Here is an 18407-nt window from a genome sequence, read left to right on the forward strand (position 1 = left end):
CACGTTTTAAGTAAGGGAAATAGAAGGGAAGGAAATATAAGAGGGGAAATAGAGGGAAGGAAAGACAGAGGGGAATTGAAGAGGGGTCAAAGTAAGGTGCGTGAAAGGCTTAAACACTCCAGCAGAAGAAGAGGATGACCTTAAGTATCTTTTGTCTCACCTTTTCGTTTCAGGCGAGTCCAGTCCCGCCCGTGCATCCCTTCGGCCTCCAGACAGCAACAGTAGCAATGGCGGTGGACGGTCTGGTGTCGCTGCGCTGGAGCAACCACTCGTCCTCCTTCCTCAAGCAGCTCTCCTTCCTGCGGGACAAGGTGATGGGTGGGATGTGTTGTCCAGGCTTGCTGTGGTGGGATACGGATAGACAAATGATGGATAAGTTTTTATCTGTATAGTCTTTGGGAAGTGAACAGAGGATGTGTGTGTGTGTGTGTGTGTGTGTGTCACCTTCCTTGTGATGAAGAGTCCCACCTCCCTGCACTAACCGTCCCTTCCCTCCCCGGCTGCAGGAGACGTACAGTGACCTGACCCTGGTGTGCGGCGGCCAGTTCTACCAGGTGCACCGGCTGGTGGTGTCCGGCTGCAGCGAGTACTTCCGTGCCATCCTGGAGCACCATGGTCTCGGCACCCGGTGGTGCTGCAGGACCTGCCGCCCCGCCACCTGGAGGCCCTGCTCAGCTACATGTACCTGGGCCAGGTGTCCGTGCCGCAGGACCAGCTGGGCGGCCTCATCAGGGCCGCAGAGTGCCTGGCCATCAAGGGCCTGGCTGTGCCTGATGAGGCCACACCCACGCCCACACCGCCGCCCCACCAGGATGCCCGGGGCCGCCCCACCCCGGCCTGGGAAGATGGGCTGCCGCCCCCCAAGCGCCGCCGCCAGGACAGGGGCGAGGCTGGCGGCAGCCCTGGCCCCCCGCCACACAGGGGTGACTCAGGGAGGAGCAGCAGAAGCAGCAGCAGGGGCAGCAGTCCCCAGCAGGTCACCCCCTCAGCCACGCCGCATCAGGTAAACACCCGGCAGCTCTGATAAGACGAAGCAGGTCTTGCACACTTGCAGAGTACAGTTGTCCTTCAGCTAAAGACCTGTCCAGCAGGGCTGCTGCTGTGTGCCAGCAGTGTGCTGTGGTGACTGGCCATTCAAGTGTTAACAGTTTTCTATGTCAATCAACTGAGAAGTGTCAGTTTCCAATTAAAATGTTTCCACTTTTGAAAATTTGTTGAAGTAATACTTGCAGATACTTTTAGTTTGCCTCCCCCAGAAGGCTGCCAGAAGGAAAGCTTCTCTGCCCCGGGTGTGCTGGCCTGGTCCTGACAAGTGTGTATCCCACAGAACACCTCACCTGAGGACACCACACCACTGATCAAGGTGGAGGAGGACAGGGAACACCCACGGGAGGTGAAGTGTGAGGTGGAGAGCATGTTCGAGATGCCTGACCCCCTGGGAGACACACAGCATGAGGGCGGCCACAGCGAGGGTGACCAGGCTGCCTACACCCCCACCACCACCACCACCACCAACAGCCTCCTGCACCAGTACCCGCCACACAGCCAGGCCTTTGACCAGGTGGTGGCACAGGTGCTCCCGGGTACCTCAGGCATGCATGAGGTGAGGGACACAGAGGGAAGGCTTGGAGGACTGGCAGGTCTTGCACACTTACAGAGTACAGTTATCCTTCAGCTAAAGACCTGTCCAGCAGGGCTGCTGCTGTGTGCCAGCAGTGTGCTGTGATGACCGGCCATTCAAGTGTTACAATTAACAGTTTTCTATGTCAGCCAACTGAGAAGTGTCAATTTCCAATTAACCCGTAAACTGCGCCAGACATCTCAAGATGCTATGAGTTAGACTGCGCTAGACATCTTGAGATGACACATGTTCCAAGGTGAATATTTATATTTCCTGCAATGCCAAAGTATATTGCAATGAACCTCGTGTGCCAGCATCATCCCTCTTTCACACCATGTAGTCACCATTGTCATATTAGCTGCTCTTTAGCATCCATGGAGAGTAGAATTATGTCATCTACTGATGCCAACCAGTCTCATATAGCTCCTGCAGTCGTGGCCAAGGGGGAGGCATGGGAGGGGGTAAAGAGAAAGATTGTAGTAGAAAAATTTGAAAGGGACAATGATTCAGATTGCATTCAACCATCAGATTCAGCTGGTCTAAGGAAGCGTGAGCGTGCTTCTGGCGCTCAAGGTCACAGACACACTGCCTCTCCAAAAGTGCGGAAAGTTACTAGCTAGCCTAGTCACTCACTGACACCATCATCACTGTCCAATGATTCAGAGTGGCAGAAAGATGAGGAAAACGACAGTGGGGGTATAAGAGAAGACTCAGCTAATGAACTGAGTGAGGGAGGGGTGTCAGCTGGGATGGGAGAGGAGGGGGAGGCAGAGGGAGAACAGGAGCCTCAGAGACGTGAGACAACGTGTACTCCATTCGTCTGGTCTGATGGATCAGATTTTGCGCCAGACATTCATAACTTTGACAAGAATATTGCTGGTGTGACTAATGACTGGCCTCTTGATCATGATGCAGAAGAGGTTGATTATCGAAATTGACAAAGTGATGTTTCCTGTGATACATTTTGTTTGTTGTAACTGAAATAAATAATTAGTGGCAAGAGAATGTTCAGACGTGACTGTGCCGTGTGTCATCTTCCCTTTGCCACCGTCCTATATACCCCGTCACTACCAGCGCTCCCAAGGTCACCTCATATCCGCAACCTTTATCCCGCCATCATTGCCACATTAAGTGAATTATTATTTTTTTTTCACTATTTGGTGCTCAACATGTCTCTTGGGTGTTGTTATACTAAAAATTGTTTTCCACCAGGTTATTGTTTTGCCATCTATTGCGCACAAAGGAGCTATTCCCAAATCTTAATTGCGCAGTTTATGGGTTAAAACATTTCCATTTTTGAAATTTTTTTGAAGTAATACCTTGTTACTTTTAGTATGCCTCCCCCAGAAGGCTGCCAGAAGGAAAGCTTCTCTGCCCCGGGTGTGCTGGGCTGGTCCTGACAAGTGTGTATCCCACAGAACACCTCACCTGAGGACACCACACCACTGATCAAGGTGGAGGAGGACAGGGAACACCCACGGGAGGTGAAGTGTGAGGTGGAGAGCATGTTCGAGATGCCTGACCCCCTGGGAGACACACAGCATGAGGGCGGCCACAGCGAGGGTGACCAGGCCACCTACACCCCCACCACCACCACCACCACCAACAGCCTCCTGCACCAGTACCCGCCACACAGCCAGGCCTTTGACCAGGTGGTGGCACAGGTGCTCCCGGGTACCTCAGGCATGCATGAGGTGAGGGACACGGAGGGAAGGCTTGGAGGACTGGGTAAAACATGCTGTGCTCTCTTAAGGTGTATTTGAGGCCTCTAAAATTGCTGAGCTCCCATAATTGTCCTTGATGCTTTCCTAATAATGCTGTGCTCCCATTAGAAGATTTAAATGCCTCCCTGAAAATGCTATACCCCTTAGATGTCTCCTTAAAAATGCTGAATTCCCTAAGAAGTTTTTGACACTTCCCTAAAAACACTGTGTTCCATTACATGTCTTAAACGAAGAGAGACACAAAGAGACATTCGTGTAGTGTTCCCTATATTAAAACCTTACACCACGCCTCATTACCAGCCCATATCTAACCCCTGTGTCCCTTCTCCCAACCCCAGGAGTCAGGACATGGGTGGGACAGTGGGCCGGGCAAGGGAGACCTAACAACAGCCCCGGCCTTCCTCCTGGACAGCTTCAGCTCCCAGAAGAAACCTCTCGCCTCCTCCCACCACACCTCGCTGCACCAAAGGGTAGGATTAACACTGCATTGCTTCTCTTTCTCCCTTTTCTTATGTGTTTGACATTTAAAACTAGTATTCCCAACCTCTTCATTTATGGTAGTTTCATCTTTCATCTATTCAAAGGTATTTACTATCCATCTAAAACTATTCCCAAACTATACATATATGGATTTAACCCGTCCAGCCCCGCTGACGGCTCTGAGCCGTTGTGTGTATGTGTAACACTCAGCCCCGCTGACGGCTCCCAGCTGTCGCAAGTTCTCGACCCTTTATCTCCGTACATAATTGCCTTAGGCTTGTAATATTCACACAAGTTGTGAGTCAAGATACAGGGCAAGTTTACACTACTTGGCAACTTACCTACCAGTCCTCACTTGTCACTCACAGAAGGAAATATTTGTGCCGTCAGTTCAGCCTTTGTGCTGGGTGCCTGCAGACATGGCTGATTGCCCGCGCCGCCCGGGATCTCCTAATGAAGAATCCAACAAAGGAACGGATCCCACAACAACGTACACACCCATCACTTGTCAAGCAGAGGCAGGGTGCCACAGGTGTTGGTGCACCTCCTCACTTGGTAGAGGGACACTTCTCCCACTTCATCCCTCCTAACCCTACCAAAAAGAACCCTTCACAAAGGTGTCATGTGTGTGCCAACACGACGCGCAGAGAGCAGTGAAGGAAAGACACAAGGTCTTACTGTCAAGAGTGTGATGTTGGCCTGTGTTATGACCAGTGTTTCATGGACTACCATACCCTTCTACACTTCTGAAGCTCTCTGTGACTAAGGGTGAGCAAAGATGCTAATTTTGTACACTGTTATAACAAGTGTGTAAATATATACTAGCCTACTACTTTCTCGCTTATCTATACCTTTATCACGTATTGGGAGTTAGATACAAAGTAAAAATACGGCAGGTGGGTGATACGGGCGCAACAAGGCTGCCCCGCCACCTGCACCTTGACACCCAACATGCAGCAGAGCCTTGTCCCAAAGTTTCATGTAATGTTGAATTTTATGTTGCTAAAACAACTGATGCTCTATTCAGGAACATCCTAACACAACACTCGTGTATTATACGCTTAAACCACTGCCTGGTGTGTGATGCTGACGCCAGTCAACGCCGCACCTCCCTCCCCACCACCAGCTGGATGACGCGCGGAGCATAACCCCCTCTACTGAGTACTAAATGGCTATGGTGAGTGATTTTATGTACTTCAGGTGTTTTAACTTCGAGAAAAAGAAATATTAAAAAAATTTGGCGGGTCTGGGTGTTACTGCATCATACAACTTTGACGGGGCTCAACGGGTAAAGGCGTTTTCAGTAGTGTCACCGAGAAGTCAAACGAAGGCAGACAGATGGGAACGGGGTCAAACGTGCTCCGGGATATGTTTGCCCAAAAGGCTCTCGCCAGCCAATGCGAGCGACACTTTTCATCAGCCAATCAGCGAGTAGGTACAACCATAGCACACAGCAATGAAGTTCCCATAGGAATGTTTTGAGGAATAAAATTTAGAATATAATGCTCTTTGAGACCCAGAAAGTTGGTGTTGTATAAAGAAATATTTATTTTATTTTCATTTCACATTAAAAAGAACCTGAAAATGACATAAGCAAGAGAAAGAAGGGAAGATGCTGGGTTTTCTGATGACATTTGGCATCTTTTCGACCACTTGGCAGTGTTGTCTGACTATTTCGTGGCTATGACTTTAATCCCGGAGCAGAGCTGTTTTTTTCTTATGTTGGTGCGTTTCTTGCATCATCTCTATACATAATCATCATGTGCGGGCGAGGAAATGTATATTATTGCAATATTATAGTTGACAACAAGCTAAAACAAGGAGAAAAATAGAGTTGGCTCAGAACTCATACATACGAACTATAAACATGACCTCGGTCACCCGCCGCCCGCCACACACAAAGGTCTCTCCCAGATCTTTTTCTTTACCTTTTTTTTAATATTTCTCCATCTCCCATTTTATATGTCTATTTTGGTCATCCTCGAGGAACAAATCGTCGAACTCCTCCATCTTCCTACTTCCGAAAGTGTGCACTCTGTACAGTCTGCAGAAGAGTGGTGTACACAACAGTTTTTCTGGGCGGGGGCGCCTAAATCGGTGTTGTCTCCTAGTAACCAAATCTCCTTCCAATCCAACCAGCAACCAAATCAGTACTGTCAGACTGTCTCCTACGCTCATTGACTTTGGTTTCTTAAGGTGTCGTCTGGCAGCGGGGCCGAAATTCGTGTTCAGTAAAATTGCCGTGTTTGTGTGCTCTCATCTGAGTGTGGCGGGACACTACTGAAAACTCCTTTAGTTTCATCGTTTACCTATTCACAACTATTTACTGTTCACCTCAAACTACTCCCAGTTCTTCATTTATGGATTAGTTTCATATCATACTGCACTTAAGGAGAGTCCACTGTACTGCACTGTCTCCCTTTCTCCTCTGTTTTCTGTATCTAGCTTATGTGTGCAGTGTGTGTGTCTGCATGTTTTATCCACCTGTCCGTCTGTAGCAGGGATGTGTGTGCTGGTGTCTGTCTGTCTCTGTCTGTATCATGCATATACAGTCATCCCTCAAATAGTACGGTTTCCAATAGTTTGGTTTTGGTTTTATGTGGATTTTCTAAGAAGATTTTTAAGGATTTTTAAATATCCCAATGAGCAGAAAATTTAAAAATCCTAAAAGATCTTCTCTGACAATCTGTATAAAACCGAAACCGTACTATTTGAGGGTCGGCAGTAGATGTGTCTGCATGTGTGTATTTATGTGCCTGTCTCTGTCCTCTCCATCAGTTTGTCCTCTGTCTTCCTCACCCATTGCCCTCTCCTGCCCTGTCTTGATCTTGCTCAACCCTCCTTCTCTTTCCCTCCTTCTTCCCTCCCTTTTCCCTTCGTCTCTCTCCTTCCCTTCCCAAAATGTGAAGACAAAGCCAACTATTACCATTATAGAGAGAGAACAGAAACATATATCTCATACAGTAGCCATCTTGAAACAGGGTTCTTGAAAGTATGGATAAGCTACTCCACTTCCCTTCCTCACACCAAAGAGAAGTAGATACACATATGCATAGTAATAGGAGACAAAAAGCTCTTAGCAAAATAAAGAGGCTCCAGATTAAGTCAGAAGAACATTACTTACTGGGTGAAACTGATTGACTGTGAGGAAAGTTTAACCTGGTAGCAGCGACGGGCCAAATTTGTGGCTTTACCGTGTACCAGCGACGGGCCAAATTTTTGCCATGATATAACCCCCCAAAAAAATAGATGATGCATAAACTGATCACAAATGCTTTGATATATATTATGAAATGGTTTGCGTGAGTGAAGATTTTTTCTCATTAATTCGCTTAGAGGGGGCTTTAAGAAACATGATCCCCTCAGTTACCAGGTTAAAGAACAACAGACAGATTAGGTACTAACTGGGTGGCCACATCAAGTAAAACAGAAAAGAAAAGAAGGAAAACTTGAAGAGGACTAGCACACAAGACTAAGATCCTTCACTGACCTGCCAGGCCTAGACATGACATGGCTAAGTGTGACTACGTGTAGCCTGCCAGTAAGCCTCCAGTGACTTTGGCCTTTTTTCTAGGGGCCGGGGCTATCAGGGTGGGTGAACCAGGGCACCAGCAACACGCAGCAGCCCCTCCACACGGCCCACAGCACCCCGCCATGGCCCACAACAACCACCACAGCAGCAGGAGGAGATGAAAGTGGAGGTGCAAATGGAGGGGTTCATGATGATGAGTGCTGCAGGTTCTGCGGCTACAAGGGCCAGGCTCCGAAACATCTGAAGAAACACCTGCGGATTCACACCGGGGAGAAGCCGTTCCATTGCCCCGCCTGCAGCTACTCCTCCGCCCAGACAAGTAACCTGAACGGGCACATCAGGAGACACCACCCGGCCTTGTGTCAGGCGCGTGGTCCGCTTTCCTCAAGCAGACCTGTAAGAGATGCCGTGAGAAGAAAAGGCACGTGTTTGCAGGTGATTGATGAGCTTTGGTTATGTGCTTTATTTATAGTAAGAGATTTTTATTTATTTATTTATTTATTTATTTTTTTTTTTATAGCAAAGGAGGCAGCTCAAGGGCACGCAAAAAAAATGCCTGCAAAATAATTCCAATACGTACAAAGAAAATAAGAGGAGAAAACAGAGTAGCTTGCCTTGAGTCATACCAACTTGCAAGTGTTCAGGTCATAGGAAGGAGAAAAAGAGAGCTGTTCCAGGCTATTATAGTACCAGGGGAAGAGTTAGAAGAATGAAGACGCTAGTTAACTCTTGCATTAGGGAGTGGAATGGCATAGGGAGGGACAAACTTGGTAGACAGTTGGTTCTTGAGGATGGGGAGGAGTAATCAGTGCACAGGACCCAATGATATGGAGACAAATGCTTTACAATCCCATTCTATAGTGATGCTTTACATGTCTTTGTTGCACGTGCTTCTGTGTGTGTGTGTGTGTGTGTGCTTGTCTTTATTAGTGTGTGCTTAGCTCTCCCACACTTTACAATGGTCTGGTTGATGATATTTCACTCCTATGTCTACACCTTTTCACCTTCAAATAAAAAAAATAAAAAATTGACCTTCAAATTAAAAAAGTTAACTTTCATATTAATAAAGTTGACTTTCATATTAAAAAAAATTGACCTTCAAATTAAAAAAAAATAATTTAAAATTTAAAAAAATGTAATCAAACTGAAAGACAGGTTAATATCATGTGAATGTGTGTAGAGAGCCTGTTTTCGTAGCTTGTGGGATTTTTTCTCATCATGTCCTCATCGGCAACTCTTTCGTGCCCCGAGCAACTGGTGGTAAGCATAACTCAGCCTTCTCAGTAACCCAGCGAGCATTTTTTTTAATCCTGCACTGGAAATAGATTTTATAATGCAAATTTGCAACACTGATATTTTCTACGTGTATAAAATGAATATATCTGTGAAAAACCACAATAATATCCTGTAAAACAATAATGGTAACTGAAATAAAAGTGATCAAAGTCAACTACAGTGTACTGTGGCAAAAAGACAAACTTTCCGGCCGACCGGCTGTAACGCTGAAACCAGTGCATTCCTATGGATTTTTTTCATTGTGCATTACAGGGAGAGAGTGAATATAAAGTGTTTATGAAGTTTCATTACAATAGTGTTGAAAATAAACTAATAATTGAAGTTTTATTGTTGTTGCGTTACATATCACTTTCTTATATTTATATCATTGTTTTTTTCTTCCAGGTTAGGATGCCAGGAGTTGTAAGTTCTCCTGATGAAGATTATACCCCAACCACTGATGATGCACCCATGATAAAGAAGAGAGGAGTGAAGACTGGCACCAAACGAGGGAAGTACACTAAAATCTGCGCAAAAGACAGTGCAACAAATATAATCCTAAAAGCAGCTGAAAATGACGAGAACTGGAAGGCTGTAGCAGAGGCCAACGGCATCCCTATTCAGACAGCTTACGGGTGGATACGACGATCAGGTGAACAAAGAAAAAAACGCGGTGGTCGTCGATTTACAAAAGTTGGTGAAGAGCATGTTGAAATGATGATAGAATATGTGCGGGAAGATCCACTTATTACACTTCAGGAGATTTCTGCCAAGCTCGCTTTGGAAACTGGCATTACTGTTAGCACGAACACTGTGCACAGGCATTTAGAAGGCCAGCTTTACACAGTGAAAAAAAGACTCCCAGAACCTGCTGCTATGAATACAGAGGAAAATAAACAGAAACGGAAAGTGTATGTGGAAAAAATCATGAACAGAATTGGGCGCGGGAAAACAGTTATCTACATGGATGAGACAAATGCTAATCTTTTCCATCGACGATCTCAAGGGCATGCACGCAAGGGCTTGCATTGCATGCCTGAATGTCCCACATCAGAAGGACAAAACATTCATATACTTGGCAGCATGTCTCAGCACGGCCTGCTGTACTGGGAGCGTCGACGGGGCAGCTACAAGAAAGAAGACTGCCAGGAATGGCTGCGAAGAATGCTACGCACAATTACTGAGCCTCTCTACAACATTGTTGTTGTGTGTGACAACGCACCTGTTCTTTCTGGCATTGAATACATTGCAGAAGAGGAGGAGTTCATGGGGGTAGAAATAGTACGTATGAGTCCTTACAGTGCTCCACTAAATCCAACAGGAGAATGCTGGAGTGTCATGAAAGCCGCCATGAAGCGAGATTTGGCTGAAAATTCTGCATCGCTTATGGGCACCCCCCCTGACATGACGCAGACGGAACATCGTATCCAGTCCCTAGAACACTGCATTGATAACGCTGTTACCAACATCACACCCGTCCTCTGCCTGAACACTTGCAACCATGTACAAAAACATTTTTCTGGTGTGATGCAGATGAAGGACTTGGACGATAACTGAATGGATTGTCAGTAATTTTGAGTGCATTTATGCTGACATGTAATGCATAGTTGACTTTGATCTCTTCCTCTACATATTATTGATGGTATTATTAGTCTCATAAATATACCGTACTATGTTATTTTCATGATTTTCAGTTAACAGGGTAATCCATATTGATTTATTAAATTGGACATTGTTTTTATTTCCCTTAGTAGTAGTAACTGACTTGAAAACAATGAAAACTGACTTGGTTATGATCAATGACACTTTGCGAACGAGGAACAATGGCACAAAACTCAAATGTAGACAAGTAAATTCAGACTGCACCAAATTTTTCTTCACCAACATTGTAGTGCGAGAATGGAATAAGCTCCCACCTTCAGTGGTCCAGTGTAACACGATTGACTCCTTTAAAAACAAGCTCGACCATCACTTCCTTAAACTTAATATCAACTAGAGTTGAAGTGCAAATTGTTGAAGCCATCTGATTTATGTAGAATCACTTAATTAGGTTTAGGACAGACCACCTAGTCTGGCCCTTGGGGTCTGTGTGGTCTGGCTTTCTATGTAAATCTATGTAAATCTCTCCTGCAGCCTGTCACCCAAGATATATAAAAAAACCTTCCTTAAACATGGTAAAAATGTAGTAAAGCCCTTAAAGATGAAATAAAAAGCCACAAAACAGCTAAATAAGGAAAAAAATAAAAGGTATTCATATCCATATTTCCGTCCTCCCTGCATCCTGGCACCCAAGATGTAACGAAACCCTTCCTTATATATATATATATATATATATATATATATATATATATATATATATATATTAAAAATAAAGATAGATAGAAACCTTTAAAGATGGAATGAAAAGTCAAAAAGCCAAATATTGAAAAAAAAAAAAAGTACTTCATCTCCATATCTCCGTCCTCCCTGCATCCTGGCACCCAAGATATAACGAAACCCTTCCTATATATATATATATATATATATATATATATATATATATATATATATATATATATATATATATATATATATATATATATATATATATATATATATATAGTAAAAATAAAGATAGATCGAAACCTTTAAAGATGGAATGAAAAGTCTCAAAACAGCCAAATATTGAAGAAAAAAAAAAAAAAGTACTTCACCTCCATATCTCCGTCCTCCCTGCAGCCTGTCACCGAAGATGTAAACAAACCCCGAGTGCCAGTCAGTGCCAGAGGAGTGCCACGTAAGTATAAAGACCATGTACTGACCCACGGAAACACTCTTATTAATGGAGGTTTCATGCCCCTATAGAATATCCCCAAAAGAAGGCTGCCATTAGGGTATTTGATAGGAATTACAAGGTGTTGAGTGAGTAAATAGGGATCACCCTCGGACGCTATAGGCACGCCCGCGGACTGATCACCCACGCCCCCGCGCCCACTTGCACTCACTCAGCATGGGAGGAGATGTAATGCCAGGAGGTTAAGTTAAGTATGGAATGTACACAGGATCACAAAAGTAGGTATAAGTATTGTAAGTAGTTAAGTGTCTCCCCGTACGACCGTTAGATTTCCGCACTCCATTACATATTTTTGTTGTTGTTTCTCATGAAGATGTCCCGGGGGTAGGGGGTGGTAGCCAGGGACCTCTTTGTGAGAAACAACAACAAAAAAAATGTTACGGAATGCGGAAATCTAACGGCCTGAAGAGACACTTAACTACTTTCTACAACATCCGCTAGCTTGGTATTTAAGGTTGTGGCTGCCTCTAGTGGATTGTGTAGTTGTAGCTTGTTATTTCTCTTCCCATGTTATGTCTGTGGAGGTAACTAGGCCCCCTATAGCACTCAAGAAGAGGAAGAAGATCAGAAGAAGAGGAAGAAGACCCTTTATTTTGTTTTACCTTTTAATTCCAGGCGAGTCCAGTCCCTTAGGCCCTTAGAAGACAGCAGTAACAATGGCGGTGGACGGTCTGCTGTCACTGCGCTGGAACAACCACTCGTCCTCCTTCCTCAAGCAGCTCTCCTTCCTGCGGGACAAGGTGACGGGGGGATGTGGGTTAGAGTGTTGTCCAGGCTTGCTGTGGTGGAATAGACAAATGCTGTATAAGTTGTAATCTGTATAGTCTTTGGGAAGTGAATAGAGGATGAATGTGTGTGTGTATGTGTGTGTGTCATATAGACAAGCTATGTGTGTGTGTGTGTGTGTGTGTGTGTGTGTGTGTGTGTGTGTGTGTGTGTGTCACCTTCCTTGTGATAGAGTCCCTCCCCCACCCCTGCCACCTCCCTGCACTAACCGTCCCTTCCCTCCCCGGCTGCAGGAGACGTACAGTGACCTGACCCTGGTGTGCGGCGGCCAGTTCTACCAGGTGCACCGGCTGGTGGTGTCCGGCTGCAGCGAGTACTTCCGTGCCATCCTGGAGCACACGCCGTGCCGGCACCCAGCGGTGGTGCTGCAGGACCTGCCGCCCCGCCACCTGGAGGCCCTGCTCAGCTACATGTACCTGGGCCAGGTGTCCGTGCCGCAGGACCAGCTGGGCGGCCTCATCAGGGCCGCAGAGTGCCTGGCCATCAAGGGCCTGGCTGTGCCTGACGAGGCCACACCCACGCCCACACCGCCACCCCACCAGGATGCCCGGGGCCGCCCCACCCCGGCCTGGGAAGATGGGCCGCCGCCCCCCAAGCGCCGCCGCCAGGACAGGGGCGAGGCTGGCGGCAGCCCTGGCCCCCCGCCACACAGGGGTGACTCAGGGAGGAGCAGCAGAAGCAGCAGCAGGGGCAGCAGCCCCCAGCAGGTCACCCCCTCAGCCACGCCGCATCAGGTAAACACCCGGCAACTCTGATAAGACGAAGCAGGTCTTGCACACTTGCAGAGTACAGTTATCCTTCAGCTAAGGACCTGTCCAGCAGGGCTGCTGCTGTGTGCCAGCAGTGTGCTGTGATGACTGGCCATTCAAGTGTTACAATTAACAGTTTTCTATGTCAATCAACTGAGAAGTGTCAGTTTCCAATTAAAATGTTTCCACTTTTGAAAATTTGTTGAAGTAATACTTCCAGATACTTTTAGTTTGCCTCCCCCAGAAGGCTGCCAGAAGGAAAGCTTCTCTGCCCCGGGTGTGCTGGCCTGGTCCTGACAAGTGTGTATCCCACAGAACACCTCACCTGAGGACACCACACCACTGATCAAGGTGGAGGAGGACAGGGAACACCCACGGGAGGTGAAGTGTGAGGTGGAGAGCATGTTCGAGATGCCTGACCCCCTGGGAGACACACAGCATGAGGGCGGCCACAGCGAGGGTAACCAGGCTGCCCACACCCCCACCACGGCCAGCACCAACAGCCTCCTGCACCAGTACCCGCCACACAGCCAGGCCTTTGACCAGGTGGTGGCACAGGTGCTCCCGGGTACCTCAGGCATGCATGAGGTGAGGGACACGGAGGGAAGGCTCGGAGGACTGGGTAAAACATGCTGTGCTTTTGTAAGGTGTTTTTGAGGCCTCTAAAAATGCTGAGCTCCCATAATTGTACTTGATGCTTCCCTAATAATGCTGTGCTCCCATAAGAAGATTTAAATACCTTGCTGAAAATGCTGTGCTCCCTTAGATGTCTCCTTAAAAATGCTGAATTCCCTAAGAAGTTTTTGACGCCCCTAAAAACACTGTTCCCTTGCATGTTTTTAATGAGGAAACACAAAGAGACATTCAAGTGTAGTGTTCCCTATATTAAAACCTTACACCACGCCTCATTACCAGCCCATATCAAACCCCTGTGTCCCTTCTCCCAACCCCAGGAGTCAGGACATGGGTGGGACAGTGGGCCGGGCAAGGGAGACCTAACAACAGTCCCGGCCTTCCTCATGGACAGCTTCAGCCCCCAGCAGGAGCCTCTCGCCCCCTCCCACCACACCTCGCTGCACCAAAGGGTAGGATTAACACAATACTAAACGGTTTCTCTCCTTGTCTTCCTTTCTCCTCTGTTTGCTATTCATTTACATCCATATCTAGCTTCTGTGTGTAGTGTGTGCCTGTTTTATGTATCTGTGGTTGTCTGTAGTATATGTAGGTGAGTGTGTGTGCATGCAAGTCTCTGTCTGTAGTATGTGTCTTTATGTGTCTGCATGTGTATGTGTGTCTGTCTCTATCCTGTCCATCAGTTTGTTGTCTCTGTCTTCCTCACCCCATCCAATGCCTGACCTCACCTGATCTAGCTGAAGAAGGTGTGAAGGGAAAACTAATACTACTGTTACTGATACTAATATACATGAATGAAGAGAAAAGAAACTTATATCTCATGACAGTAGCCAGCTTGAGACAGGGTTCCTCAAAGTATGGATAAGAGATATACATACTATTCCTTCAATTACTAGTCCCTCACACATAGATAACATAAGTACCTAAGAACAGGAGGCACACAGCTCTTAGCAAAATCAAAAAAGAGGCTTCAGAAAGAGACATAAGGATGATCATGGTGTCTGTCAAGCACAGTGACTTTGAGAAGAGTTGAAGGCATAATGCAATAGTGTACACTGGGGAAAAGACTATTGCTACAGACTACTAACTGGGTAGCCACATGAAGTAAAACAGAAAAAAAAGAAAGGAAGGTAAATATGAAGAGGACTAGCTTACAGGAAACATACTAGAGCCTTCACTGACCTTCCTAGACAAGCCTGGAAATGAAGTGGATAAGTGTGACCACGTGTAGCCTGCCAGTACACCTCCAGTGACTATGGCCTTTCTTCTAGGGGCCGGGGCTATCAGGGTGGGTGAACCAGGGCACCAGCAACACGCAGCAGCCCCTCCACACGGCCCACAGCACCCCGCCATGGCCCACCGCAACCACCACGACAGCAGCAGGAGGAGATGAAAGTGGAGGTGCAAGTGGAGGGGTTCACGATCGGCGGTGCTGCAAATTCTGCGGGTACAAGGGCCAGGATGTCTCACAGCTGCGGAAACACCTGCGGATTCACACCGGGGAGAAGCCATTCCAGTGCCCCGCCTGCAGCTACTCCTCCGCCCAGAGCAGTAACCTGAACGTGCACATCAAGAGACACCACCCGGCCTTGTGTCAGGGGGACGGTGCACCTCCTGCTGGGGGGGCGCCCATGTCCATGCTCGGGGAAGGACAGCAGACACAGACACAGACACAGGCACCAGTCGTCATGCAGACCTGTGAGACGAAATAAACCATGAAGAGAAAAGGCGATGGTCTCGAAAATGTTTGCAGGTGATTGATGAGCTTTGGTTATGTGCTTTTTTTTATAGTGAATGCTTGCAACATGATTCCAGTACAAAGAAAAAACAGAGGCAGGAACAGAGCAGCTCACCTTAAGTCATGCCGTCTTGCAAGTGTTCAAGTCATAGGAAGGAGAAAAAGAAAGATGTTACAGAGTTTATATACTACCAGGGGGGAAGAGTTGGAAGAATTAAGATGCTATTTAACTCTTGCATCAGGGAGTGGGATGGCATAGGGAGGGACAAACTTGAAGAGACGAGTCATAGGAAGGAGAAAAAGAAAGCTGTTCATAAGTCTACATGCTACCAGGGGGGAAGAGTTAGAAGAATGAAGATGCTAGTTAACTCTTGTATCAGGGAGTGGGATGATATAGAGAGGGACAAACTTGAATAGATAGTTGGTTCTTGAGGATGATGAAGAGTGGTAATCAGTGCACAGGACCCAATGATATGGAGACAAAGGGAAGAGTTAGAAGAATGAAGATGCTAGTTAACTCTTGCATTAGGGAGTGGGATGGTATAGATAGGGACAAACTTGATAGACAGTTGGTTCTTGAGGATAGAGAGGAATAATCAATGTACAGGACCTAATGATATGGAGACAAACACTTTATACCCATTTTATAGTGATGCTTTACATATATTTGTTGCATGTGCTTCTGTGTGTGTGTGTGTGTGTGTGTGTGTGTGTGTGTGTGTGTTTGTCTTTGTTATTGTGTGCTTAGCTCTCCCACGCTTTACAATGGTTTGGGTGACGATATTTCACTCCTATGTCTAGCCTCTGGGCAATGTTAGAAGGCTTGCATATGGGTCACCAATAAGGCTTTAAGAATGCTGGCTCAAGTCCATCTCACTGTAAGAAACCCTTGAAGAATACTGGCTTATGTCTATCTAACTGTAAGGAAAGAATACTGGCTTATCTATGTCACTAAAAAGGTCCTTAAGAATGTTGGGTCAAGTCCATCTCACTGTAAGAAACCCTTGAATAATACTGGCTTACGTCCATCTAAGAAAGGCTTAAAGAATGTTAACTTGTGTCCAGTAAGTCTAAGGAAAGCTTGAAGAAGACTGGCTTATGTCCATCTCATTGAAAGAAAGCCTTGAAGAATCCCAGCTTGTGTCCATCTAAGTGTAAGAAAGACATTGATTATTTTTTTTTGCAGTAAAGTAAGCAAAAATATATGAGAAAAAAAGCTTGCTAAAAAACCCCCACTAAATGCTAACTTTTGTCTAACTCAGAGAAGTTTGAAGAATACTAACTTTTGTCCCTCTAAAATATAAGGAAGACTTGAAAAATACTAACTTGTGTCCTTGAGGAATACTAGCTTGTATCTGTAACTAGGAGAGGCGTATAGAATGATAACTTATGTCCATCAAACTGTAAGAAAGCCTTGAAGATTGCTGCTTGAATCTAACTGTAAGAAAAGCTTGGAGAATATGAACTTACATCCCTCTAAAGTCTAAGGAAGGTTTGATAAATACTAACTAGCTTATATAAGAATGCTAACTTACGTCCATCAAACTGTAAGAAAGCCTTGAAGATTGCTGCTTGAATCTAACTGTAAGAAAAGCTTGGAGAATATGAACTTACATCCCTCTAAAGTCTAAGGAAGGTTTGAAAAATACTAACTATGTCCCTCTAACTGAATGCAAGCCTTGAAGATTGCTGCCTTAAGTCCTTGCAAAATACTGGCTTGAGTCTAACTGTAAGAAAAGCTTGGAGAATATGAACTTGCATCCCTCTAAAGTCTAAGGAAGGGTTGAAAAATACTAGCTAGCTTATAGAATGCAAACTTATGTCCCTCTAACTGAATGAAAGCCTTGAAGATTGCTGCTTAAATCCTTGAAAACTACTGGCCTATGTCTATCAAACTAAGAACGGCTAAAGAAATACTAACTTATGTCCCTGAATAATACTACCTTATGTTTGACTCTATGAAAGGCTTATAGATGCTAACTTATGTCCCTCTAACTGAATGCAAGCCTTGAAGATTGCTGCCTTTTGTCCTTGAAAACTGCTGGCTTGTGTCTATCAAACTAAGAACGGCTAAAGAAATACTAACTCATGTCCCTGAATAATACTAGCTTATGTTTGACTCTATGAAAGGCTTATAGAATGCTAACTTATGTCAATCTAACTGTAGGAAAGCCTTGAAGATTGCTGCTTAAATCCTTGAAAACTACTGGCCTATGTCTATCAAACTAAGAAAGGCTAAAGAAATACTAACTCATGTCCCTGAATAATACTGGCTTATGTCTAACTGTACAAAAGGCTTATAGAATGCCAACTTATCTTCATCTAAAGTCTAAGAAAGGCTTAAAAATACTGGATAAGTCCTTGAGAAATACTGGCTTATGTCTATCAAACTAAGAAAGGCTAAAAAAACACTAACTCATGTCCCTGAAGAATACTAGCTTATGTCTAACTCTACGAAAGGCTTATAGAATGCTTAACTTTCCTCCCTCTCCCTCATTATCATCCCTTCCTTTCCTCTCTCTTCCAGGACCCCAGCGTGGCACTAAGGCTACCCGGTACATCCCCACAGGACACCCCCCCAGGCCCACTAGCAGCCACCACCCTCTCCATGCTTACCCTCCCATGCACACTGCCAGGCGAGAGGGAGGGAGAGCTGGGCGGGAGGGTCGGGCGGGAGTGGCGATGTGACTACCCAGACTGCGGCTACGTGACGGACCGGGAGTCGTGGCTCAAACAACACTATCGGAAACATACTGGGGAGAAGCCGTTTGCGTGCCCACTCTGCTCCTTCCGTTCCGCTCAGAAGGGAAACGTCAATGTCCATATCAAGCGTGTCCACTACGGAGGCGCCTTTCACTCAAGTACCGGGCCTAATACTCCACCTACTACCACTACTACTACTACTGCTACTGCTACTACTACTATCCCTGCTGCTACCCCTGGTCTGGCTGTTCCTATTGTGGGTGTCAGTGCCTCCAAACATGTTCTCCTGCCGTACCTCGAAGGGAAGGAGCAAACGGGTGTGTCAAAAATCAC

At 46.0% G+C, this 18407-nt stretch overlaps 2 protein-coding genes and 1 long non-coding RNA gene across 3 annotated transcripts; all 3 read left to right on the top strand.

Moving 5' to 3' along the window:
- On the top strand, positions 1-611 carry LOC126996837 (uncharacterized). Its single transcript, XR_007751638.1, has 3 exons — positions 1-10; positions 174-311; positions 507-611. It is a non-coding gene; the product is annotated as an uncharacterized LOC126996837 (long non-coding RNA).
- Positions 612-631: 20 nt separating this feature from the next.
- On the top strand, positions 632-18044 carry LOC126996835 (myeloid zinc finger 1-like). Its single transcript, XM_050857708.1, has 6 exons — positions 632-1003; positions 1328-1603; positions 3040-3315; positions 13954-14085; positions 14905-15386; positions 17899-18044. The coding sequence occupies exons 1-5, from the start codon at positions 680-682 to the stop codon at positions 15343-15345; spliced, it is 1449 nt and encodes a 482-aa protein (XP_050713665.1). The 5' UTR covers positions 632-679; the 3' UTR covers positions 15346-15386; positions 17899-18044.
- Positions 4491-10310, top strand: LOC126996834 (uncharacterized). The gene is made up of 3 exons (XM_050857707.1): positions 4491-5002; positions 7400-7792; positions 9038-10310. The coding sequence occupies exons 1-3, from the start codon at positions 4994-4996 to the stop codon at positions 10187-10189; spliced, it is 1554 nt and encodes a 517-aa protein (XP_050713664.1). The 5' UTR covers positions 4491-4993; the 3' UTR covers positions 10190-10310.
- Positions 18045-18407: the final 363 nt, after the last annotated feature.

The sequence above is a fragment of the Eriocheir sinensis genome, chromosome 11 (genome assembly GCF_024679095.1).
Source record: "Eriocheir sinensis breed Jianghai 21 chromosome 11, ASM2467909v1, whole genome shotgun sequence".
Lineage (NCBI taxonomy): Eukaryota > Metazoa > Arthropoda > Malacostraca > Decapoda > Varunidae > Eriocheir > Eriocheir sinensis.

Excerpts from the sequence above, each read along its gene's own strand:
- LOC126996835 (XM_050857708.1), top strand. The coding sequence starts at position 680 with ATGTACCTGGGCCAGGTGTCCGTGCCGCAGGACCAGCTGGGCGGCCTC. Across the intron at positions 1,004-1,327 it reads CCTCAGCCACGCCGCATCAG|AACACCTCACCTGAGGACAC; the intron begins GTAAACACCCGG and ends TGTATCCCACAG. Across the intron at positions 3,316-13,953 it reads GTACCTCAGGCATGCATGAG|GAGTCAGGACATGGGTGGGA; the intron begins GTGAGGGACACG and ends TCCCAACCCCAG.
- LOC126996834 (XM_050857707.1), top strand. Across the intron at positions 7,793-9,037 it reads GAAAAGGCACGTGTTTGCAG|GTTAGGATGCCAGGAGTTGT; the intron begins GTGATTGATGAG and ends TTTTTCTTCCAG.